Source organism: Eumetopias jubatus, unplaced genomic scaffold, assembly GCF_037043125.1.
Source record: "Eumetopias jubatus isolate StellerSeaLion01/CBP00866 unplaced genomic scaffold, mEumJub1_p1.0 scaffold_6, whole genome shotgun sequence".
Taxonomy (NCBI): Eukaryota; Metazoa; Chordata; class Mammalia; order Carnivora; family Otariidae; genus Eumetopias; species Eumetopias jubatus.
The window spans coordinates 98,802,027-98,828,250 of NW_028274812.1; the positions used below are offsets into that span (position 1 = coordinate 98,802,027).

The window sequence follows — 26,224 nt, forward strand, 5'->3', positions numbered from 1 at the left end:
AACCATGAGAGACGATGGACTCCGAGAAACGGACTGGGGGTTCTAGAGGGGAGGGGGGGTGGGGGGATGGGTTAGCCTGGTGATGGGTATTAAGGAGGGCACGTTCTGTGTGGAGCACTGGGTGTTATGCACAAACAATGAATCATGGAACACTACATCAAAAACTAATGATGTAATGTATGGTGATTAACATAACAATAAAAAAGAACAAAGCTGGAGGCGTCACACTTCCTGATTTCAAACTATCATTACAAAGCTACAGTAGTAATCAAAACTACATGGTACTGGCATAAAAAGAGACACATAAGCCAATGGAACAGAATAGAGCCCAGAAATAAGCTCATGCATATATGGTCAACTGTCTTTGACAAGGGTGCCAAGAATACACAATAGGGAAAGGACAGTCTCTTCAACAAATGGTGCCAGGAAAACTGGGTATCCAGGCAAAAGAATGAAAATGGATCCCTATTTTATAGAACTCACAAAAATTAACTCAAAATGATTGAAGACTTAAACATAAGACCTGGAACTATAAAACTCCTTGAAGAAAAAAAGGGAAAAACTCCCTGACATTAGTTTTGACAATGACTTTTATTTATTTATTTTTTAAAATATTTTTATTTATTTGTCAGAGAGAGAGAGCACAAGCAGGGGGAGCAGCAGAGGGAGAGGGAGAAGCAGGCTTCTCACTGAGCAAGGAGTCCGATGATGTGGGACTTGATCCCAGGACCCTGGGATCATGACCTGAGCCGAAGGCAGACGCCTAACGACTGAGCCACCCAGGCGTTCCGACAATGACTTTTAGATATAATAACAAAAGCACAGTCAGCGGAAGCAAAAATAAAGAAGTGGAACTACATAAAATTAAAAAGCTTCTGTACAGCAAAGGAAATAATCAACAAAATGACAAGGCAACCTAGGGAATGGGAGAAAATACTTACAAACTGTCTTAGTCTGTTCAGGCTAGTCTAACAAAATACCAGAGACTGGGTAGCCTCCCCAACCCTCTTAGTCATTTTGGTTCACCTTCTGAATGCTTTGAGTGTAATACACACCTAGTTCTTCAGTGCTGAGTAAAGATAGTGACCAAATAGGCAAATAGGTTGACACTTGGACCGTGTTTTTAAAATAGAAAATATGTCCAATGCACAGTTATTCTTATATGAAGGACAGCAATGTATATTCTCAGAGCCTGGGACCTACATCTGTACATTTGTAATCCCCCAAATCGACTCAACCCTGCCTAACCCACACTCACCAACACCAAACGCTTAGGCTTGCTCCTGCACGGGACAGGAATGTGCCTACAATTTCTAACTTACAAGAATGAAAAAGCCCACTGAAGGAAAAGCTCTGCGATGCTGTGTCTTAATGCAGGGATAATTATGAAGAAGAGGCTCAGAATCCACACTCCCTCACCAAAATTTCAATTTCAGTTCATTCTCCCAAAGAAAATAAATGGACTACATATTTTATCTTACCTTTATATACATGGAAAGGAGCTTACAGCTTAAATTATTAAGCTATACAATTTATTATTGTCTCATCTATGACAGTTTACTGAATCTCAACATTGATCTTCAAACATATATTTCAGTAACCAGGTTAAAATTAAAACAAATACTAAATAATTCTGTCAAGGGCTAAGCTATGTCAGGAGGAAAAAAAAACAAGTTTTTTTTTTTTTGGTCTACAGAATACAACTAAAAACAGTTAAAAGTAGCAAAGGAGCAAAATCATCTAATCAGGCATCTTTCATTAAAATGTTAGAAAAGAATAGGACTAGGGGAAGAAAAAAAACAGCTAATCAATTGTGGTTGAAAGGACTGGAATGGAATTATCTCCTACAAAGCAGGGAGGGATGGTTTGGGAGGAAGATAGGCAAGTGTTGAAAGTCTAACTTTTGGAGAAACAGCAATTGAGAAAGAAGATAAAACAGGACTGGGGAGAAGCTGGGACTAGGCTGTAGACAAGTCAGAAGTGCTGAACGGAAAGGGGATGGGGCTAGGTAGAAGCATAAATGAGGAGGGCGGAGACTGCGTAAAAGAACCTGGTGGAAAGAGGAGAATGAGTGGAAATGATTTATATAAGACTGGAGACGGAGCTGGAAGGGGGCAAGATTAGTGGGTCCAGGATAAGGAAGAGGAAGGAGGCGAGCGGGAATGATAGGCCTGGGGAGATGGGCAGGATGCGGCTGTGGGAAGGAGGACGAAGATGTAAGGAGGCTGAGCGGGAGAAGGGGCTAGCCTGGGGGACTGAGGGCGGACAAGAAGGGAGCTGGGCAGAGAGGGGTACGGTGTGGGAGAATGAGCTAGGAGAGGACCTAGCCAGAGCTGGGGAGGAAAGTGGGGGAAAACAGAGATCTTGGGGGAGGAGAGGCAGGGGCTAAAGGAGCAGGGCAGGAGGAAGAACGCAGCTAGGCCGACGAGAACGAAGGAGGCCAATAGACTGCCAGGATGGAGTGAAAAAACTAGAGGATGGAGCGGAGGGCAAAGCCTGGGGGAGAGAGGGTGAGGCTGGAGGGGGAGGACGCAGGAATTGTGGTGGCGGACTGAGAAAAGTGGGGACAGAGGACGGGGTCTGAAGGGAAAGGGCAATCTTGGGTGGAGGAGGCAGGTGCACCAAGGGGCGAGCTCTCCGAGGCCGCCGGGGGTGGGGCCGGGTGGGGGTGGGGCAGAGAAGTCCTCACCGTGGCGTCCTTAAAGGACGTGCCCGGGAGAAAGGGCAGGCCATGCACAGGGTTGGACACCATCGCCGCCGCTTTCGCCGCCGCCGCCACCTGAGTCCGGTGTTGGCCTCCTGGGTTGCCGGGGCGACGAGCCGCGTCCGCCGGCCTCGCGAAGCTCCATGGTAATGCCAAACATCCGGAGCGCCGCGCGCGGGGGCGGGGCCTGAGGCGCGGGCGCGACGGGTCTGCGCGTGCGCCGCCCGCGGGCCCGGCGTTCTGACTGAGGCGGGAGCTGGTGGGCGTGGTGGGAGGACGTGACTGCGAGGAGGCTCCCCTCGTCACCTTGAGGTTCAGGGGTGGGGGCCGGCCTTTAGAGGGGTTACAGTGGAGGGGAAGGTGCTTCCTTCCGTCCACCCAGTCCTCACAGCTCCCCGCCCGCGCCGTGAGCTCGGGTCCCGTCTTCTCCCAGCCTTGGGAATAGGGCTCTTGTCCCGGTTCACACTGAAGTGTAAATGGTTGGTTCCGGTTGAAAGTGGCACCCCGTGCCCGTGCTTGTTGGGGGCAGGGGCTGCGGATTACTCATGGTTGTATCTCTTGCTCAAGGATGTTCAGGGAACTAATGCAACCGATCGTCCCTCATCCTCCCATTGCTGCATTATTTTCCATCTTCGCCTCTCTTTATTCTACGGGTCAATACCTGCCGCTTTGCAGCCTCTCAATTTTTGAAGGCTGGGCCTTGCCTATTCACCCCAGGACACTCAATATTCGTTGACTGTAGAGCTATAGGGTGCTTATCTCAATTCTCTTGATCTCTATACCTCTCTGCCGCTGCAATGCAAAGATCCGACCCACAGGGGGAAATGTATCTCCTTCGGAGAGAAAACTAAGTCATAAAGACGCAAACAAGTGGGGTGAGATAGTGTCAGGATCGTAGGTATTCTCGCCTTTGGTGATTTTTATAAAACTTGTTTAAATTATTATGCCTTTAAAGAAATATAATCTCGTTCCCGAAGCATCTTCAGGAAAGAAAGAAAACCCTATCCATCAGCACCGAGGAGTTTAAAAATAAAAACAAAAAGCAAACAAAACCCTGGTGCCCAGACATGGGATTCATTAGGTCTGAAATAGAGTTCAGGAATCTGATTTTTATAACAGCTGTTCCTGATAATGAGCCAGTTTAGGAACATGATAGAGTAGCAAGCCTGCCACAGAAAGCATAGCTCCACGTCATGGGTAGTTGAGTGCTAATGCAGACAGCAGCTTTAGTTTTATTGCCGCTTGTCAGAGCAAATCCCCCTGTTGGGCTTCACTAATGGGCATGAAGCTCAGGGGGTGAAGGACATGAATCCACTGATGGCACCTGAAGCAGTTATTGGTGGCTGTCTACCACATCCTGCTTAGTTTATTTTCCACTAACCCCTCCTCTCTCCTCACTACTTCTGTTTTCCTGTTCTTGTCCCCTCCCCTTTTTTTACCTTTAAATTTTTAAAAATTTTCTATTAGTATATTACTTTAATGCAGGCATTTAATGCTTTAAAAATCGATGAATTACCATTGTTGAATTTACTGAAAACTTTAAAAGCAACTGTCCATTGCATTATATCTTAGCCACTGACCTAGGATACAAGCCAGCTACTGGAAGAATACTTCAAAATGGCAAGTTCAACCTTTAAAGAGGTTGAAGATGCCTCTCTCACTTCTCTCCACCTCACTGATGCTGAGTATCCAGAAACACTGGTAGCTATAATCCTTGCTGACTCTTGGATAATAACCTTTAACTCTTACCAGTTATACGATCCTGCCCTCCTCTCTATCTTAATAAAAGTAAATCCATGGCATTAGGATACACTTGAAAGAGCCCTTCTGGACTAACTGCTTGGTCGCACTTGGGTCTATATTCCCTAGATTGGGTAGGGAAGAAGTCCGTGGGGGCTGGAAAGGGTAAGTCATGCCTAAGTCTATTGTCCATTGTGTCATCTGTTTCTATTTGAAGAGTGGCCTCTGCTCAAATGCCTTTCTGTTCCAGAAGAACACACTAGTTAAATGGCTAACCAAGTGTGTTTTAATACTTTCAGACCCTAGAAGTGCATGGTGACAAAAACTTTTCTTGGTCTATATTCTCCTAAAAATGCCATCACCCCTGAGGAGAGGAAGCTGGGCCGTGTTGCATTGATGCTAAAAAGCACAGGGACAAGTGTGTAAAGAAGGGGGGGGAATAAAAAAATAAAGGTAGGGCTTCGGAAAACTGCTTGAACCCTGAGGTTTGGTATGATTAAGAGTTTATATCACAGGGCGTCTGGGTGGCTCAGTCAGTTAAGCCGCTGCCTTTGGCTCAGGTCATGATCCCAGGGTCCTGGAATCAAGACCCGCATCGGGCTCTCTGCTCAGCGGGAAGCCTGCTTCTCCCTCTCCCTCTCCCCCCACCGCCCGGCTTGTGCTCTTTCTCTTGCTCACTCTCTCAAATAAGTAAATAAAATCTTTTTTAAAAGAGTTTATATCCCGGGGACGCCTGGGTGGCTCAGTCGTTAAGCGTCTGCCTTCGGCTCAGGTGATGATCCCAGGGTCCTGGGATCGAGTCCCACATAAGGCTCCTAGCTCAGTGAGGAGCCTGCTTCTCCCTCTCCCTCTACTGCTCCCCCTGCTTGTGCTCTCTCTCTCTCTCTCTCTGACAAATAAATAAAAATCTTTAAAAAAAAAGTTTATATCCCCTTTCTCCCAAACATGACTACTTAGCATGGATCAGGCTTCAGTTTGCACTCACCATTTTCCACTTGGTGCAATATACAGGAGGGAGCAGGAAACTGACCATCCCTGACAGCTCGAGTAAAAAGTGCCACGGGCGGGAGCCTGGGTGGCTCAGTTGGTTAAGCGACTGCCTTCGGCTCAGGTCATGATCCTGGAGTCCCAGGATCGAGTCCCGCATCGGACTCCCTGCTCAGCGGGGAGTCTGCTTCTCCCTCTGACCTTACCCCCTCTCATGTACTCTCTCTCTCATTCTCTCTCTCAAATAAATAAATAAAATCTTAAAAAAAAAAAAGTGCCACGGTCTGAAGGCTGTGCATAAAGCCTGGACTCAGAAGACCGCAGAAATATCGCATGACTTTAGCAGGTGTTTCACAGCGTGGGGAAAGGAAGATATGGAAAGATCAGTCTGCCAGCAGACCAAATCCGAAAGAGGGCCTCATGCTGGATGATGATCCCAGGAACTGATGGGAGATAGCAGACTGGCAGAGGTTAAAATAAAGCAGTTGTAAAAATTAGGCATCTCTTTTTCAGGATTTTGCCCAGAATGCTGGCTTTATCCAGAATTCGTTTGCAATCCTGTGATATTATTCTTCAGTACCTAAAGTCACAGGACATATATCAAGCAGGTGTGTGTGTGTGTGTGTGTGTGTGTGTGTGTGTGTGTGTGTGTGTGTGTGTGTGTGTGTGTGCGCGCGCGCGCGCGCCCGGTAAGTATTTATGCAATGATTTTGGGTGCTCTACTTCCCTCTGCTGGATAAAAACGGTACAACATGGTTTCTGAAAAAACTCAATTCTACACCTGTAAGTTTGAAAGTGCTGGGGGTGTGGCTAGTGTGTGGCCATAGTGGTGAGACCTTGCAGGGGAGTGTCCCTCAGTCAGAGTGCTACCCAGCATTCCTTTCCACCGCTCACTTCTTAGTTTCTGGAATCTCTTATCTTAGAAGAGTGCCCAGAGTCAAGCCACTTCAATCTTTGCAAAGTATGGTAGAAGGAGAGAGAAACACCATCAGGGATTTCCAAGTAGTTATAGGGGCAGATTTAGGACCCACAGGAAATCTTCATTTGACACAAACTCATGCAATTTGGGTTTAGTTTTGGCCTTGCAGTGGTTTCCTGCCAGGGGTTCCAAAAAACTTGTGTTTCTGCTCCTTTTTTCTTCCTTAAGTCAGACACATTCTATAACTTTAGCTGATTCAGATGGCATTCCCTTCTCTCTAAAAAAGCCTATCAAACATCACCTCACAGAATCAGAGATTTCACAGGATATAAGCATCATAAAGATAGGTTATTTGTTTTGGTCACTGCCATTTTCCCGGATCCCAACACAGTTGGGATACTCAATAAACAGTTGTAAAATGATTGACCAACTAAGTGAGGGAATGACTTGGAGATCATCCAGTATTTTTAACTGCCGGTCTCCACTAGGAGGCGGTAAAATCAACTTAATGGATTGTGACAACAGTCAGAATTTTTCATTAAAAAAAGGAAGAAATAGGATCTAAATTATCAGGATGTATCCCATATTATATGGGTAAGAATAATTTACTGAAAAAGTTTTCAAAATATGTACATACACATTCATATTCCAGATATTTTTTTTCATGGTCACAATCAAAACACTTGGAAATCGACACTATCCAGCCCACTCATTTTACTGATGAGAAATCCCCAGACCAAAAGAGATTAAGAAACCATCAGCTAATGACTGGTTCCCAGCTGAATATTTCTTACACTCCACCTCATCTTCTCTCAGATGGAAAAGATACTCCTCCTTCAGCACGTGAGGGATCATTGACTTTGCAATCCTGCTTGTCAGTCATCTCTGATTTAAGAAGGCTATTAATAGTATGGACAAAGAGAAATATGAGAGTGATGTGGCAGTAATATCTACTATAGTTGTGGATTCCAAATGTGGGCAGGCAGGTGGAGTCCATTAATTCAGGTAAATGATAACCTTGAAACAATGGGGAAATGCCTTTGATACCCCCTCTCCCATTGCACACCTCAAGCAGTCTTCCTTTTCTCCTTTTATATATGCAGCATAGAACAGAAAATGAAACACCAGGTTGGGGTCTTAAGAACTATAGTCGTGTCCTCACTGTGTTATGAATATTTGTGTGAGCTCAAACAACTTACCTACCTGTGATTCTGGTTTTTTCATCTCTAAAATGAGAAGCCTGAACCAGAATTAATGATCACTAATTGTTTGGGGGTCATGGGGTCATCTTGAAAACCAAGTGAAAGCTATGGATGAAAAATATGCAGAACCCTAGGAAAATAAAACATGTATTAATTTGTTATGAGTAGGGAGAAATCCTTCCCGAGGACAGAGAGCTCCCACTCTGGGAGATACCTCCGAGAGCCCATGGAAAGGGTGAACACTTCTGTATAGAACCCACAGCACCCTGCTCTGCATAAAGTGATAGAAATAATTATGACAATGATAGCCACTAGTACTTATTGAATATGAACTTTGTGCTAAGGTATTTTTACCACAGTAAAATTAATCAGATTCCAAAATGATTTGTTCTTGCTGGAAAAAAACAAAACAAAACAAAACACTGAGTGGAGATGCTTTGCATGTTTCCATAGTTGTCTTTGAGAAAAAGAAATTACGTTAGCCCAGAATAGTGCTCAAGTTCACTTTAATGAATAATAGGATATATTTAACAGGTCCTGAAGATAAGGAAGGATTCACTAGAGAAGTGTAGGGAAATAATCGAGGATAGTCAGTGGTTCTTAAAGCTGGTTTGAGTCCTCGAAGCTCTTCCAGATGTCACAGATGGCTTCTGAGATTGACATTTGTCATGTGACTAGGTCTGCATTGGATTCTAGCACAAAAATACATTTAAGAATTTCACTATCGGTCCTGCTTCAGCAGTAACAGCCTGAGGACTTATGCTTGGCTCAAGTGTCTAGAAATGAAACAAGAACTGCATCTTTAGGTTTATTTCATTTGAGGGCACAAAATAAAAAAAAAAAATCCATATTACCCTTCCTTCCCAATTCTACACTTCTAGTTCACATAATTGGCAGTGGGGAAGTTAGACCAAAAAGACCTTCTACAGTCACTTTTGTTTTGGTTGTTAAGAATACGGACTCTGGATTCAAAGTCCCGAGTCTCTGTGAGATTGCATTACTTACTAGCCAGGTAGCCCGGGACAAACTTACCTAATCTATCAGTTTCCTCATTTGTAACATGGAGGCAACAATAACATCTATCTCATAGGGTTGTATGAAGGGTTAAATGAAAGAATCTAAGAAAACAGCTTGGCTAAGGACTTGGCAAGGAGTGAGCACTAGCTAATGTAAACTGTTAATGTTACTATTATTCCTAGTTTATAGACTCTGCCCTGGGTGTTTCATTGCATTTTTGCCCAGAGGATTACCCAGAGTACAAACCAGTGTCAGGAGAACAAGGAAACACTCAAAGCCTATCTGGGAAGTGGAGGTCAGTGTTCTGAGCACTTAAAAAAAAAACGCTAAGAAGAATCTGGGAAGAATCCTCCAGGCACCAGAGTGTGTCCACAGGAACCGAGTCCCTGTGGCCAGGCCCATAGATGGAATCACTTAATGATAACCTGGTTTTGTGTAGATTGAAAGGGACAGGATTTACCATTTTCTATGGGCAAGGTAATGTGTAATTAGTAATTAGTCCATGTAGGTAAACAATGACCCTGAATTTTCTCGAACAGAATTCTTCCCCAGCATACCCTGTCCTAAAGTCACAGTAAGAGCTGAAGTGCTTACAAGGCTCTCACAGTCTGCATCTCCTACTGCCCTCCCTCTCTCCGTTCATGCTGGCCTCCTGCTATTCCTAGTGTGCTCTGGCCTCAGGGCCCTTGCACTTCTTCCCTCTGCCTGGGAGAGAAACAGAGCCAACTCCCTCACCTCTTTCTGGAGTCTTCCCTGATCCTGTTTAAAACTGCACACCCACCCCGCCCCTCTGGCCTGTTCTTCCTTGCTTTCTGTTTCTTCTTGGCACCATCACCTTCTAACATTCTATATAACTTACTTATTTGGTTCATTGTCTGTCTTACCCCTACCTCCAGCCCCTGAAAATAAGCCCCCCAAGGGCAAGGATTTGTGTGTTTTGTTCATTGCTGTATTCCTAGAATAGGGCTTGGCACCGAGTGGTGGTCAGAGTTTGTGGAGTGGCTGCCAGTGAATCCGGATACTCACCCGTTCAGCAGGCAAGGCCTCCCCTCCAGTGAAGGTCTTTCTAGCAGGGCACTCTCAGAGGGCTTGAGTCAGGAGAAGCATTTCAAAGAATTCTTTCAACACAAGATAACGTATCATCGGCTTTGTCGTGTGAGCCAGTATCTCAGCCATAGCATCATCAAATTACCGACGTAGTGTAATGTCAGAAGGGGGTGTAATGTAACTATCTTGGTATTTCCATAAATTGAGCCAGAGACCGTTGATTTTGTACTTTATAGAATGAAAGTATTAGATTGCTTAATATTTCTCGGTCCCAATTTGTTTTTTTTTTTTTCAGGAAGCATAATTTTATGTGACACTAGCTAATTTACCTATCACTGATAACATTTCACTATAGCTTTATTTTTCCCCTGGAGAGGTTTATTTTCGTGATGGGCCCGTGGATTATCTTTTTTTCCCTATTTTTCTGCATTTTCTTTAATTAGCATATATTACTTGAAAATGAGAAATAAGGACTCTTGGGGGACTTTCTGCTAAGTCTATAACTCTTTTATAAGGCAGAGAAAAATTTTTTTTAAATCCCATATTCAAAGTCATACAACATGTCAAAATCCCTGGGAGAACTGATTGTTTGAAGAACTGACGATCCCTAGTGAAAGAGGAGAGGGAGGGTTTGCATAACCCTGGCAAGATTATCAATACCAGATGAATTTCTTATCCAAGGAATCAAAGTATTTTCAAGAATCTGTGACTGGAGAGTGAGATTTGATGTTATACTCTAGGCCAGCAAGGGCCTGTCGCCAATTGGGCCTGTTGCCTTTGGGCTCTAAGAAAACTGTGAGGTGCAAAGAATGCTTTATTTGGCATCCAAGGACACAGTGTGAAGTAAGTCACTTCAACCTGCAAAGAAACAATACAACCCTCGCTATTCATGAGGTATTTAGGAACAAAAGTTAAAATGAGATTAGGTTAAAGTATGCACAATAGTAAAAGTGCTTCACACACTGTAAAGGGCTCTGCAAATATTTGGGTGTTGATGTTTCTGATTAGCTGAGCCTTGGATTTATCTGAAGGAAAAATGCGTTTGAGTTTAAACATTACGAGTTATGTGACTTTGAACCAATCATTCCACTTTCCTAGGGTGTTTCCTAGTTTAGTGGAGATTTTTTTGGCCTTGCTTCACATGATTATTTAGAAGCTTAAATGGATGTGGAAATGTTTTGGAAAGCATAATGCACGATAAGATCTGAGGTGTTACTCTGTAGCCTTTGAGTTGGTCAAGGCCTCTTGGAATCTAAAATACAGTGCATACCTCTTCCTATGAGATCCTGTTAGGTAAGAAAAGCCCTTACCTTAGATAGATATGCTCTCAAAATTAATGTTTAAATGAATTTTCCTTTTATTGCAAAGCATTTCCTTCCATATTATTTTAATAAAAGTTCCTTAAGGGATAAGATGGTTATTTTTTGTTAAAGGAGACAGCTAGAGCGTAACATGCTGTTTCCAATTTAGTAAATCAGGAACTTGTACTCAGGTTGGAACCCTACATTCCCTGAAGGATGGGGCTTTAATTACCTGGGACTTTACTGCCTGTGGAAATATAGGGCTACTCTGTGTCCAGATGTGTAAAGTGTGTCTGAGACTGAATTAAACACTAGAGGACAGTGTAAAGGGCTAGAGAAGCAACAGGAGTAACAAGAAATGTTGAGGTCTGACCATAGGTGACAGCCTTACTGGTGGGAGAGATATTTCTAGTCTCTGGGGGACAAAGGTAGAGATCTCAGTCCTTTTAAAAATGTTCTGGTACAGAGCAAGTCCCAGCCTCCCCTGGGTTTGGCTGGCCATCTGGCTCTCAGGTTGTCACTAGGAGACCAAGACCTAGAGGGAGATGCTGTGATGGCCCAACATGGGAAGATGCTCGTTCTCAGCAGTCTGAAAACTCTCTGTGCAAGGGTCCCTGCTTTCTTTTCCTCACTGTGGGATATCCAGAGCCAACATGGGTACCTGCCACCAATAGGTGCTCATAAATACTTGAGGGATCAGTAACTGAAGAGTGGTTAAACTATTAATAGTGACAACAGAAGCATTTGCAAGCTGCCTATGGCCTCCGTGGGTCATAAAAAGGGTTAGGGCAAGAGGGATATCCATAATTCTATCAGTGGTGCCTCAAGCCAGACAAATGTTGTCTTCTCACTCTTGTGACAGTACTATGGCTTGAAGCTGGAGCAGTCTGGAGAATGACTTTTTTCTTCACAGCTATTAAATATAACAGGCTACAAAATCCTTTGGTAGATAGGTGCCACATATCACAACACATTCATTATGGTAGCTATTATAGTGCAATTATAATTCATAAGTTTTGTATTTTAAAAACAAAAATTGTACATCAATTCAAAATTTTGAAAACATTTAACACTATTTCCCATGAAACTAGAAGTATTTATTCAATTAGATGGAAATCCTCAGAGAAATCAACTCCATACTTTTTGTGGGGTAGGGGTGGCAATATGATCTTTTCACAAGTGGGGATTTAGGGTGTGTGTGTATATTTGGGGTGCTGGGGTATGGAGATTTTTAAAGATTTTGTACTTTCCTACTTCTAGGTGGATATAAATTGTCCTGACCTCCTCCTCCTGGCAATGTTTGTCTAGATAAAACCTTTAAGGTAGGCCTTGTCAAAGAAACAAGATAGTTGTTGACGGTACAGCAATCCATATATACAAAATCTGTTTAATGGTCATTCGTGTAAGTAGATTTATATTAAAATAGTTCCATTTTTTCTTTGCCAAGCAATCAACCAAACCCTAGGACCCATACAATTAATAGCCCAAAGACTTGGCTACAATAGCCACGCTGAGTAAGACATGAGCGCCATCTGGAGGGTCCACTTGAACCTACAGTGCAGCATCTGAAGAACCTGCTAAGTATTAAGGTACCATTTGTGGATAGGAGTCAGGAATGAGCTACCTTCATTCCACAAACTCAGCTCCTACTATTTCAGGCTTCCAATAGAGGACTGAGAATATTGTTATTCAGTGAAGTGCTTTTAGCCGAGGTGGGAAATGAAACTTTAACACCTGAGGAGTACTGACATTAGCTCATTAGTAAATATAAGTCAGAAAGTACTAGGCAAGAGGGAAATAGGCAAATATGTCCCCAGTCGGCTGCGTCCTGATGCCCCATCTCCTTATCCTGAGTAGGGCCTCATACAACTCAATCAGAATTTTTATTCACAAGATGTAAATGACTGATAGTTTAGGTTTTCCAGAGGCATTTACGTTTTAATATAGAGAGAACTGGCAGAATTTCCAGATGTCAACTGTAGGGGAGGCTATGGGGGAGTAAAACAATCATCTCCTTTATCAAATACTTATTTCTTTTAAATAAACTAGGTCTGTTCCTTGCTGATACACTCATTTTAATGAAAATGTTCTAAAAGGAGTATTTAGTCCCTCAAAAGTCTGAGTAACTTAAAACATTTGCATTTCCTATGCTTATATATTTCTAATGAGACACTGATTATTTTGTTTGTTTGTTTTTTATGACACTGGTATTTTAATTCGATACTTAGTCCCCAATGCTCTCAAATATCTCTGGTGAAAAACTATTTTTTAAAAATTTCCTATCACTTGGACCAATACATGGTGTAAATTAGAGTAATAATTTCATGGCAATATCTTAAAGAGTTTCACCTATCTAAACTTGTCACAGACCGTTTAGAGTGGGTCAGCTGACCATGGTCTGTTGACTACATTTAAAGATCGCTGTTGCTGCCCTATTTCTTATTTTCTAAAAAATACCTGCATTTGGCCTGAAGATCTCTGTCCAGCAGGACCACCACCATGTTCAAAAGCCTGACTTACACTTTCCTCCCAACTTTTAGAAGAATACAGTCTTTGAATCCATAAAAATGAACATTTCAAACATTTTCTAGTCCCCATTTTAAACTGACCCTCTTCTTGCAATGTGTTTGTACAACTCCCTCATTCCCTTGTTTAGTTCAACTGGCTTCAGTTTTGCCAACTTTATTTGTGATGAATTTGGCCTAGACACCAGAAGCTTATGTAAGACACTTGGGTAGCACAGAAGTTCAGGTATTTAAGGATTAACAGAGAAATCCATCTAGGAAATCCATGTAGCAGACAAGACATATGCTTTCTTGACATGAAGATTATAGGAAAGCTTCAGTTGAGGCTCTGTTTTTTTTTGTCTTATTTTGTTTTGCCAAATGCAAACTGACAGCATCTTTGTTTGTTTGTTTGTTTGTTTTGGTTGACAGTGCCTTTGATTTATAAGTAATTCTGGTTTTCTGACGTTTCTTTCACCCACTGGTTCAAAAGCAATGCATTCTTTTTTTTCTTATCCCAATAACCCAAAACTGAAAATTCCACATGGCCATCTATTAAGTGTTCGTATGTTTCCATTTATAAGGCACAAAATCCACAAATCGCTCGGAGAAAGGAAGAAAACAAAGACCTGAAGATAAAATAACCTATTAATAGAAGAAATTCATCAAATTGGAGTGAAAACAAAGTACTTCTCTTTGTAGTAAAAGGGATCTTATACTGATAGGAAACATAGCCTCTGAGAAGACTTCCATGGCTCCTCCATCAACACAGCCCCTTTCGCTGGATTAGTACATAAAATCGGTCCTGAGAGAGGGCTGTGTGACCAGAACACATCAATCACAAGTACCACTTATCCCACACAAGCTACTGGGCAACAGAAAATTCTAGCTACAGGGTATCTGGTTCACCATTCTTACCCAAAGGAGCCTTCAGGGACCAACCCACAATGATCACACATGCTCATCTGTCCTGGGGCTTGATTATTTTAAGGATTCAGCTCTAAGTTGGGGCATAACCTCCTGCCTGAGGAGCCCGAACTAGGGTAATTATGTGGGTCCTTTACATGGCAGCATCTAGTTAAGAGGCTGGACCTTGGGATCCTCTTGAAATAATCAGATCCCTAGAAGGACCAGAACCAATTCACTCTATTAGGGTTTTTTTGTTTGTTTGTTTTGTTTTTTGTTTTTAAACATGCTCATCCGAATCTGGAGAAAACTCCCTAGCACAAGCCCCAGATTTTCTGGCCTGTAAGGCAGCCCTGGTTGATCTCAAGTACTGCAGTCCACAGGTATAAAACAGAAGGGTCTCATGACACAAAACAGTATCCACACTTGTTGGCTGGGCCTCCTGATGGCTCTCGGCACTGTACTTTCTAGTACCATGTAGTAGTATGTGAAAATAAGCTTCCTGAATGTCCATATAGATCCAAGCATTTCCTGGAAATATGACGACTTCATAGTCCTCTATATTACCATGCAAGGTACAGATGGGAGTAGAGAAAACAGCCAGGCAGACGTCATCCCGAGAAAAGGGTCAGTGTCAGAGTGGGCAAGACAGAAGGGACCAGAACTCAGATGAACCGAGTAATTCATTATGTCTAAGGGTTTCACTGAATCATCTTGAAGATTCTGACTTCTCCACCCTGGATCATCTGAAATCCAAATGAAATCAAGTTCTTGGGTCAGTTTACTCAATTACCAAAAACCAATATAGTAGGATGGTCATTCCAATACGGTGTGGACTAGCCACGTACTTACTTTCCAGTCCAACTTTGTTATCCCTTTAGCTCCAGGACTTGCCCCTGCAGGCCAAAGTCAGAATTCCACTAAATTTTCAGGCAGAAAGATCATCCTTAGTTCAGTGTCCTTTGAATCCCAGCCAATGTCCCTTCCTTTCCTGTATCTTGTAAGGCTATGACACAGAGGGAAAAGTAATACTCCTTTTATTAGCAACAACTATTAACAACAAAATTCTTGAATCCTTTGGCTTTCCAATTCCATAGCATACCCTTGGAAACATGTGTTAATTTAAAAGCAACTCTTAAAAACAAAAAGTCAACTCCTATTGTTGTACTGAGTTTTCCCCAAATCACGACAGCCTGCCTCCACACCTCACCCCACCTGCCAGTCTCAGGAATCTTTCTTTGTCAGTCTGGCCTTGACTTTGTGTCTCAGGAGGGCTGCAGTGGCAGCGCTGCAGGCCGCCAAGAAGAAGAAAGAAAGACAGGCCATGTAGACAGACAGGGGGCCATGGCGCTGCAGAAAGATCTCCTGCCGCCCTTGGTAGTCCAGAAGGATGGCCTCCAGCTGGGAGAGCGTACAGACAGACAGAAAGGCGTGGAAGATCTGATGCCCATGGCCCACAATGTCACAGGAACCCGGGAAGTACTTCTCAGGCACTGGGCAGGAGAAGAAGTAGGCGCTGACCAAGAAGAAGAGGATTTGGAGGGTGTGGTACCAGGCCGCCTGCTCCTGGCACCCAGCCAGGTGGCACAGGGCCACGCGGTGTGCCACGGGGCTGATGTCTAGGACGAAGGCCAGCCCCGCCGGCACCACTTGACAGATCTTCCTCATGACCGGGTAAGGCCTGCGGTAGCGGTACTTGGCATAGCAACAGCCAGCGCAAGACAACCAGCCGCAGAAGGCAGCTGCCGGCAAGAAGAAGAGCCAGAACAGCTCGTACCAGGCCTGGTCGGAGCTGTAGAAGAAGTGCGCCAAGGCACTGCCGTACTGGTAGACGCTCACGCCCACGTAGTCCACAAAGTAGAAGGTGTAGTGCGAGAGCTCCGACTTGGACTGCAGCAGGTGGGCCAGAAGGCTGCATGTGAGGTAAGTGATCGACGACAGGATGAAGAGGAGCAGGGGCAGCGAGCGCGTGGAGGCCCACGGCAAGGCCTCGGCCTCGGCGAAGGCCCAGAATCGCAGGAGCACGGCCAGGGCGGCCAGCAAGTGGGTCCACACGTTGACCACCTCGTTGTGCTTCTGAAAGAGGCTGAAGAAGTAGTAGCGCCACTCGTGGCCCGTGGGGCGGTAGCCGGTGTGGATGTAGGGCTCCCGGAAGAGCTGGGGCACGTCGGTCTCGGGGACAGTGCAGGGCATCTTGGGAAGGCCGTCCTCCAGGAGCTTGGGCAGGCGGCGCAGCTGCTGCCCGCTCACCGACAGCGTGCTCAGGCGCTCCAAGATGGCGGTCGTCATGCCTGCCGGCGCGGCGGACGGCGGGGCGACCTGCAGAGAACACAGGAGAATCGGCACACCGGGGGCAGGCGCTCGGAGGCGCGGCGGCAAGGGCTGTGGGGCTGCTTAGTGCTTCTAGTGGGAGCCCGGGAGCCGCAGACAGCTTCTCTGAGCCTCATCTTTGTCTCATCGGTACTCAATTGTTGGACAAAGATCCCTTCCCACCTGAAGGTTCTGGTTTCGTCTCTGCTACCCAGGGCGGTGTGAAGCAAAGTCCTATCTAGTAAGATGTAATGATAGCCACAGGGTAAGTAACGGTGCCTTTAGAGGCTTTGAAGTTTCCTAGATGTTATTACAATGTAGTCATCAGGCTCTAGTAGTATGAGATATTATATGGAAATATAAAAATTATATTGATGGTACTAACGATAGCCTACATTTCTTGAGCACCTAATCTTAAAATAGCCACTAAGTTCACCAGTAACTTGAAATTCTGAGATAAGCAATAGTTAACTTGAACTTCAAAGGAAAGACAGGCAAATGAGTCATGAATTTGGTTGGTAAAGACCAATACATATTCTGGGAAATACTTTAACAGTTAAAATTAACGCATGGCCTAAACTTAACATAAAATCTAATTGTAAAGATTGGTTTTCTTTTCTTTTTAAATTATGCTCTGGAAGGTAAGTAGTTTTGGATTTGTCTCTCCTGGGTACCTAAATCAGTACTCAATGAATTTCAGACCTCAAAAATGCTTACTTACCCTACACTTGGAATTTTTACATGATACAGATGAGCCAGATGAGCATAGCAGTAATTTCATAAAAAATTTCACAAGATAGCTGCTGCAAATTTTCATGTGAATTTCTTGGGTAAAGAAATGGATTTTCAGCATATATACAGCTACCTTCTGTACTTCGTATTTCCCAGCCTCTTTTCTTCAGAAAAGTTCAAAACTTGATTGTTTTATCTAAATGGCCCCCTCACTTCAGAGCCCTTCTGCTGGGAGAGATACAGCAAGTGCTTCTCAAGGCATTACTAATTTTAGTGAAGAAAATTTAATCTTCCTACTCACATTTCTTAATATTGAAAAGGAAAAAATATTAGGTCTAAAATGCAGGGCATGAAAATTAATAAGATGGGAAAAAAAGTTCAGGGAGATGTGGACTCAGTCCTTGGTTTAGGACCACTTCCTGGGTAACCTTGGGCAAGTTACAGAGCTATCTAGGCTTCAGTTTCTTCATCTGTAAAATGGGAGTAATAATTCTACATACTGTATGAGTGGTTGTGATAGTTAAATGCGAGACTCTAAAGTACAAAATGCTTACTAAGGATTATGGAGTCAGAAGGACAAAAAGAGGGGGGGTGCTGAGAGAAAGAAAACAGTCATCAGAATACCTTAATTTTTTAAAACAGAAAAAGAGAAAAAGTTAAGCAGTGCTTCCACTGTCAGCCAGCAGGGGGAATCCAAGAGCCTGGGAGTTGAGTTCTAGATGGGAGACTCCTCCAATTGACCTCCTGTGGTTGTTAGTGACAGAGCACAGCAGGGGTAAGGGAAAGGTTCGGGAAGGTGGGAACAGGTGGAATATGCTGGCCCCAGAATCAAGTGGACCCATTGCATGACTGGGCCTGGGACACGGGACAATGTTTCAAGTTGTCCCGTGGCTACTGGCCGAGAAGCATGTGGCTTGGGGGAGCTAGGCTTTGTTGGACTCTGGGGAATTAAAGAGCTCTATTCTTTAGATATAGGCACATCTCTTGTGAAGTGGAGAGGAAATCAGACAGAAATATTGGTGTGATTTTGTGGTTGGGAGAAACAGAGGTGAGTCACTGGGGGATATGAACTGTAGAGGAAAGAATCCCTAATGATACTCCCGGGTAGGCCCCACCATAGCATTGCCATCTAAGATCAAGGGTGTTTCCATCATCTCTGGGTGACCAAACCAGTTAGAGACAATTCCACATCCAAAGTTAAATAACACATGACTGCAGGATTTCTGCTCATGTTTGTCTCCTCAAAATAGGGTGTCTAGGACAATAGCAAGTTCTTACAAACCAGTAACACAAGCGAATTTCTAAGGACTGAAAACTTGGGTTTTGGTTGCCTAATGGTTGGAACCGAGCACGATGCAGACCTGGGAAGCAACTGGCATCTGTCTGTTCTGAGGGAGAAAGGACAGATCATGATGCTGCTTTATTGTCATTTTCCAGAAAGCCCCGTCTGCAGAGCTCTGACCCCAAGAGTTCCTCCAGTCTTCATATTACCAGCCTCACCTCATGGCTTTATGTGGACAAGTTCTTTTCAGAAAATGATTTCTACATCTCTCATACTTACAGAAAATAAACAAGGAGAGGTTGCTTCAAAGGAAAGGATGCACAGGAAAAAAAATTGGCAGAATCATTATTTCTCCTGCAAATGAGGCTTTCTTTTCCAAGGATCTTTAAAATGCCGCCACACCAGCCTCAGGGTCTCCTTAATAACTCCATCCTCTGGAGTGTGCAGCCCCATACCCACAGAGAGACCTGGTTGTTGCTGCGGCACTACCATAATGGCCTCTGACTCAAGATACGATCCCTCATCTCTGTCAGTGATGAGAATGCTACCAAGATCTAGGTCATCTATCTGTGGGTGAAAAGGATCTAAATTCCTCTTTGGAAGGGCAGGTCATGAAAAATTCTAAACTAATGCTCAGAAAGAGAAAGGATTCTTTTTTTGTCCTGTGCTTAGCAACTGCCCCTTCCCCTGCCATAAAATCTTCCCTTCATCTGAGAGCAGCCACCACAGACACAGCAGTGGTGATAGGGTGTAATTTTTGTATCATTAACTTCAGAAACTCCTGTTCAGTGGTCACCCCCATAGACAGCACTACTTTCACTGGGCCAGAGTGTGCTGTGCTTCTAGAAATAGGCTTCAAAGGGCCCGCTGTCAAGTTTGAGAGCCTGTCTGGGAGGAAACTACATATTGGCCTCATGATGTTGGTGCAGGCACACATCTCCAGCCATCCTGGTGCTGGCTCTGAGTAAGGGTCTCCCCTTCATTCCTGGCCTCTGTCCCCATGCACTCCTCCCTGAGCTGATGTGGCCATCAGTCAACCAAGATGTTACCTTAGAATGATCTCTTGTGCACAGGGTATGCTCCAGCTCTTCTGCTGAGACAGCCAAAAGGTCATCTTCTTGAAGAATTCTCATGAACTGGCTAAGCTCAAGTCCTATTTGGATCAACCAGAGAGCTCTTCCAGAGCAAAGACAGTCTGCTCAACGATACCGCAGACTACAAAGGCCACGAAGGAAGAATAAAAATAAGACCCTTACCTCAAACAGCCTACAAGAAGATTCACACTTCATGAATCTGTAGCCAATACCACCAGACTGCATATAATTGGGTGTTAAGTAGAGTGAAATACAAACAAGTCTCCAGAGCAGAGCATTTGGGGCATGCTGGGGCTAAGACACGTGAAGGGGTGAGGAGCAGGGCATTCTGGGAGAGGGGTGAATATGAGTGAGGGAATGCAGTGGCTTCTTTGTGGGTCCATAAGCAGAGGGGCTGTTGGGGAGTAATAAGGCCACGAGTGGGGTAGGTGCCATGGCATTAGGGGAAGTTTAGATTTGATGTTGCAGAAAGCTGCTAGCTTGCTCAATCCTTGTCTCACCTGAGCTGTGGGGATTCATACTGCTGACCAATGCCCCCTCCTTGGCTTAAGTGATACAATACTCTCTGGTCTTGCCTGTTTTTTGTTTTTTTTTTTTTGTCCCACCACCCCTGTCAACAGTGGTGTTCCGAGGGGTCCACCATCTGCTCCCTTTTCCACATCCACAGTCCCTCTCATGCAGGTACTTCTCCCACAGCCTTGGCTTCAGCTAGCACCTGTATCAGATGATTCCCACACATACATCTGCAGCCAGATCTTCCCTGAAATCTGGATTCAATTATCCAGTGGCTCTGGATTTCCAACTGAATATTCCACAGGCACTTCAAATTCAACATCTTCAACTTCTTCAACCCAGATCTGACCCTTCGCCTACATCTGATCAGTCATTTAGGGTCGGTTGATTTTATCGGAACATTTCTGGAATCCATTCATTCTTTCTATTTCTACTGCTCTCTATTCAGGCCTTCACAATGAACTTAGGCAGAGGATAACAGCAGTGTCATAACTCACCTCTTCTCCTCAAGTTCCCCTGCCTCATGTCCCCCAGACCCTCTCTTCTCCAAAGCACTTCAGGGTGATGGTTTAAAAATGGAAGTCTGATCACCACTTCCCCCACCTACCCCTAGCAGCTCACCATTGCTTGTTTACAGCACAAACTCTAAGCCCTTAACAGGCCTACTTCTGTTGACCTCCTTCCACTCCCAGCTTCCTCTCCCAGGAGAGGATCCACACCCCCAGGCCACAGTTGGTGGCCTGGATGATGATACTGGGAGTTTTTCCAAAAGTGCCACACTCTTTATCTCCAGTGCCTGCTTCTGCACACAATGACAGCCCTCCAGTCCAGCAGCCCCAGCTCGTCAACGTTCTGCCCAGGAGCTCTGCCAGGAAGTTTTTCCTAACCCCCAGGCCAGGTTTAAGACTCTCCCCAGCATCCATCTGCCCTGGCCTTCCTCCCCCAGCACACTTCTGTCCTGGGGTCCTGATCGTTGGTTTACTCCACTCACTCCCCTGTTCGTGGCCAGCTCCGTTCTGTGTAGTATACAAGTTCCCATGTCTAAAATGATATGCAGCATATAAAATATTTATACACCTGCTCATTATTTACTGAATGAGCAGTTCTTCTGGCCCACACAGATGGCACCAATTTCCTTCTGTTCAGCAAGGTTAAGGGAAAAGAGAAATAATGGTCTGGGAGTCAGGGGGTCTGGCTGTTCCATATTTGCTCTCCTCAGTTAGCTGTGTGGCCATGTCTGATGAGGGAACAGAAGGCTGGCTGAAGACAAAGCGTCAGCAGACAGCCTGCAACCTCCCCCCACCCCCCACTCCTGGGTGGGACATGTGTGACATTCTTCCAGGGAGTTCCCAACTATCTTAATGTTAATGCCTTACTAGAGGTGTAAACAACCTTGACAATGGCAAGGCCTCTGGTATCCTGTGAGTGTTCTTTAATATACAAAAATCCTTTTGAAACCTCCCTTTTCCTAACCTTCCCCAACCCCATGGTATATAATCAGCCACCCCTATGACCCTGGGCCAGCAGCTCTTTCTGCCCACGGGTCCTGTCTCCATGCTTTAATAAACCACCATTTTGCACCAAAGACGTCTCAAGAATAGGGCTTCTGTCGTGAGTGGCACACGTAGGGCAGCTCCATTGCTCTGCGCGGAATTGACACCAGGAGTCCTCGGCTCCGGACTCCACCCCGTTGAACCTCACCTATATCCCAAAACCCCATCATGCCCAAGACATTAAACTACTCATCGTAATTTTCTTCATGAATAAAGGTGGGTGGGAGGTGATTTCCTGACTTTCCATCTCTCAATATAAAAAGAGGATAAATACAAAAATGGACAGTAGTTGGACAGCGCTTTGAAGAGACAAAACATGCACATTAAAGTACTAGTAAAATATTTTAAAAACTCACAAAAAGATTCTAACTTAGTAATATATATTTTTTCTGTCTTGTATTTGATTTTAATGCAGATTTTGAAACGGAATTTAAAATTTTTGGTTCATTTCTGCGAATCCTCATAATACCTTCCCCAACTGCTTTATAAAGCTTTCATTAGACTCAGATTATAATGGAATTGGAATTTAAAGTTCTATCTTAATATGAACTATTATTTAACTCTATTTTAATAATATGAGTATGATATCTGTACCATGAATTCAGGTAATGTTTATATAAGAAAGTGTTAAAAATGTTACATCGTGTTTTGGACTATTTAGGGGTCCAATCTTAAAGTTTTATTTCAGATGCTCCTTTAAGATGATTTAGAAAAATTAAAGATAATTACTGTAAGAAAAAATAGAAAGAGAAGAACAGGTAAAACCTATGTTCATAGCAATAATTTGACATTTTAGTAAAAAAATATATTTACATTTTCTTCTTAAAAAGAAATCACAACCAAAGTATGCATTTTTAAGGTTTGGTTTTGTTTACCTAGTTTTGATGGGTGAAAACTACCCAGAATGCATCTCCTTTTCAGTAACGTTAAATAAAACAACGAAATGACCTGTTTCTGTGAGTGTTGTGGTCCCCTGGAAGCATACTGCAAACAATGTCAAGTGTCCATAAATAACCATTTCACTTTCGGAGAGGAGCTGTATGGATGGATGAGCAGCGCGGCACCTGGGCCAGTCTCCAGTCTCCTAGTAACAGATGTAACTGCTTATACCAGGTATGCCCACTGCCCTTCCTGCTCCTTGCAACCTCCTCCACCTGCTGGGTTCCCTCTCTGTGGGTGCTCAGAAGTGGCCTGGCCACTTCCTACTTTGGGTGCTGATTATCTCCTACAGCCACCTTTGTAGGATATAGGAGGCCTTTCCTCTGGTCCCTACCTGTGTGTCTCCATGACTATTCCCAACCATCGCCTACACTTTTTATGTATTCCATTAATTCTGCCATTCTTTCAGGCCTTTGTGCTTGTGTACATGCCTGGAATGCCCACCACTGATGCCCACTGGCCAACTCCTCTTCATCCTTCATGCCCCAGTTCAGATTTCCCCTGGGGAGTCTTTCCTTTCAGGTGCTTCTTTGCCTATACCACCACTGCACTACCCCCCACCATAGCACTCTCCTTTCTGTATAATTACAGTGTCCTGGTTTGCGTTACAGGCATACCTTGTTTTACTGTGTTTTGCTTTATTGTGCTTTGCAGATACTGCATTTTTTAAAAGATTTTATTTTTAAGTAAACTCTTCACCCAATGTGGGACTCAAACTCACAACCCCAAGATCAAGAGTTGCATGCTCTACCGACTGGGCCAGCCAGGCACTCCAGATACTGCATTTTTGACAAATGAAGGTTTGTGGCAGCACTCTATCTAGCAAGTCTATCAGTGCCATTTTTCCAACAGCGTTTGCTCACTTTGTGTCACATTTTGGTAATTCTTGTAATATTTCCAACTTTTTCATTATTATCACATTTGTTATGGTGATCTTTGATCAGTGATCTTTGCTGTTACTATGGTATTTGTTTTGGTACCATGTACTGTGCCCATATAAGACTGCAAACTTAATAAATGTGTCTGTTGATTGCTCCACAGACTGGCCAATCCCAGGTCTCTCTTCCCCTCTTTAGGCCTCCCTGTCCCCTGAGACATGACAATATTGAAATTAGGCCAATTAATAAATCTACAATGGCCTCTGAGTATTCAGGTGAAAGGAGTCACACAACTCTCACTTTAAATCAAAAGCTAGAAATAATTAAGCTTTATGCAGAAGGCATGTTGAAAGCCAAGACAGGCCCAGAGCTAGGCCTCCTGCACCAGACAGCCAAGTTGTGAATGCAGAGGAGAAGTTCTTAAAGGAAATCAAAAGTGCTACTTCAGTGAAAACACAAATGAAAAGAAAGTGAAACAGCTTTATTGCCAATGTAGAGAAAGTTTCAGCGGTCTGGACAGATCAAACCAGCCACAACATTTCCTTAAGCCAAAGCCTAATCCAGAGCAACGCCTTAACTCTCTTCAGTTCTGTGAAAGCTGAGAGAGGTAAGGAAGCTGGAGAAGAAAAGTTTGGAAGAGAAGAGGCTGGTTTTGAGGTTTCAGGAAAGAAGCCATCTCCATAACATAAAAGTAAAAGGTGAAGCAGCAGGTGCTGATGTAGAAGCTGCAGCAGGTTACACAGAAGGTCTAGCTGAGAGAATTAATGAAGGTGGCTACACTAAATAACTAAATAAATTTTCAATGTAGATGACACAGCCTTCTCTTGGAAGGAGATGTCATTTAGGACTTTCGTAGCTACAGAGAAGTTAGTGCCTGGCTCCAAAGCTTCAAAGGACAATCTGACTCTCTTGTTAGAAGCTAATGCAGCTGGTGATTTTAAGTTGAAGCCAGTGCGCATTGACCACTCTGAAAAACCTAGGTCCCTTAAGAATTATGCTCAGTCTACTTTCCCTGTACTCTATAAATGGAATAGCAAAGCCTGGATGATAGCACATCTGTTTATAACATGGTTTACTGAATATTTTAACCCCACTATTGAGACCTACTACTCAAAAAAAAAAAAAAAAGGATTCCTTTCAAAATATTACTGCTCATTGACAGTGCACCTGATCACCCAGGAGTAATTTCAACTCTCAAGTCTTATTATTTAATTCTTAATTAAATTCCATAATTTAGGGGCGCCTGGGTGGCTCAGATCATTGGGCGTCTGCCTTCGGCTCAGGTCATGATCTCCAGGTCCTGGGATTGAGCCCCATGTCAGGCTCCCAACTCAGCGGGGAGTCTGCTTCTTCCTCTCCCTCTGACTCTCCCCCTGCTTGTGCTCTGTCTCTGCCTCTCTCAAATGAACAAGTAAAAAATCTTAAATAAATAAATTCCATAATTTATAAATTAAATTATAAAATTTATAACATAAATTAAATTAGATGTTATTTAATTCACATTTCACAAGGCCATAGATAGTGATTCCTCTGATGGCTCTGGGCAAAGTAAACTGAAAACCTCCTGGAAAGGATTCATGATTCTAGATGTCATTAAGAACATCCATGGGAAGAGGTCAAAATATCAACACTTTCAAACAGAATCACACACTACAGAGAAATCCTTCACGAATAGAAGAGTCCATCGATGAGGCCGACTTCACTGTTATCTTATTTTAAGAAACTGCCTTTAAGAAACCCCAGCCTTCAGGAACCACCACCCTGATCAGTCAGCAGCCACCAACACGGAGGCAAGACCCTCCACCAGCAAAGAGATTACGACTCACTGAAAGCTCAGATGATGATTAGCGTTTTTCAGCAACAAAGATTTTTTTTTAAATAAAGGTATATACTTTATTTTTTTAAAGACATAATGCTATTGTATACTTAGCAGACTACAGTATAATATAAATACAACTTTTATATGTGCTAGGAAACAAAAGAAGTCATTTGACTCACCTGATTGCAGTATTCACTTTACCTGGTTGTGTGGAACCAAACCTACAGTATCTTTGAGGTGAGCCTGTTATATTCTCTGCCCACTAAACTATTGAGATCCTTTGAGGGCTTGAGAATCTTTTATCATCTACCACTGTGCCTAGCACATAGGAGATGTTCCAATAAATTGTTGAATAAATGACTGAATGGAATGAAAATGTCAGAATAATAATAATAACAAACACTTACATGGTGTTTATCACATGCCCAACAGTATTCTAGGTACCTTGCAAATATTAGCTCATTTAAACTTCCTAACAACTATCTGGCATTAGTACTATTGTCATTATTCCCATTTTGCAGTTGAGGAAATAGAAGCACAGAGAGGTTAAGTAACTTCCCTAAGGCTACACAATAAGTCCCAGAGCCAGCAGGTAAACCCAAAGCAGTTGGCCCTAGAGTCTGGGGCTCTTAACTATTATGTCCTCAAAAACTGCGCTCTAAGTCCAAACCCAAAAATGATGATATGCAACTTCAGATATACTGCTATAAAACTGCTCTGCTCCATTAACAAAGATAATTTGCAGTTGGCCTTACAAAAGCCATCAGTATCACAAAG

The 26,224-nt window shown here is 43.6% G+C and overlaps 2 protein-coding genes across 5 annotated transcripts in view; both read right to left on the bottom strand.

Moving 5' to 3' along the window:
- The window catches only part of EFHC1 (EF-hand domain containing 1), a 71,171-nt gene extending 68,333 nt beyond the window's left edge, over nucleotides 1-2,838 (bottom strand). For both annotated transcript variants that reach the window (XM_028097500.2, XM_028097498.2), the window contains exon 1: nucleotides 2,690-2,838. In XM_028097500.2, the coding sequence (XP_027953301.1) occupies nucleotides 2,690-2,752 (63 nt within the window). In that variant the 5' untranslated portion in view covers nucleotides 2,753-2,838. The remainder of the gene's footprint in view (nucleotides 1-2,689) is intronic.
- A 12,509-nt stretch (nucleotides 2,839-15,347) lies between these two features.
- PAQR8 (progestin and adipoQ receptor family member 8) overlaps nucleotides 15,348-26,224 on the bottom strand; it is an 89,911-nt gene continuing 79,034 nt past the window's right edge. For all 3 annotated transcript variants that reach the window (XM_088023943.1, XM_028097546.2, XM_028097545.2), the window contains one exon: nucleotides 15,348-16,646. In XM_088023943.1, the coding sequence (XP_087880069.1) occupies nucleotides 15,552-16,616 (1,065 nt within the window). In that variant the 5' untranslated portion in view covers nucleotides 16,617-16,646 and the 3' untranslated portion in view covers nucleotides 15,348-15,551. The remainder of the gene's footprint in view (nucleotides 16,647-26,224) is intronic.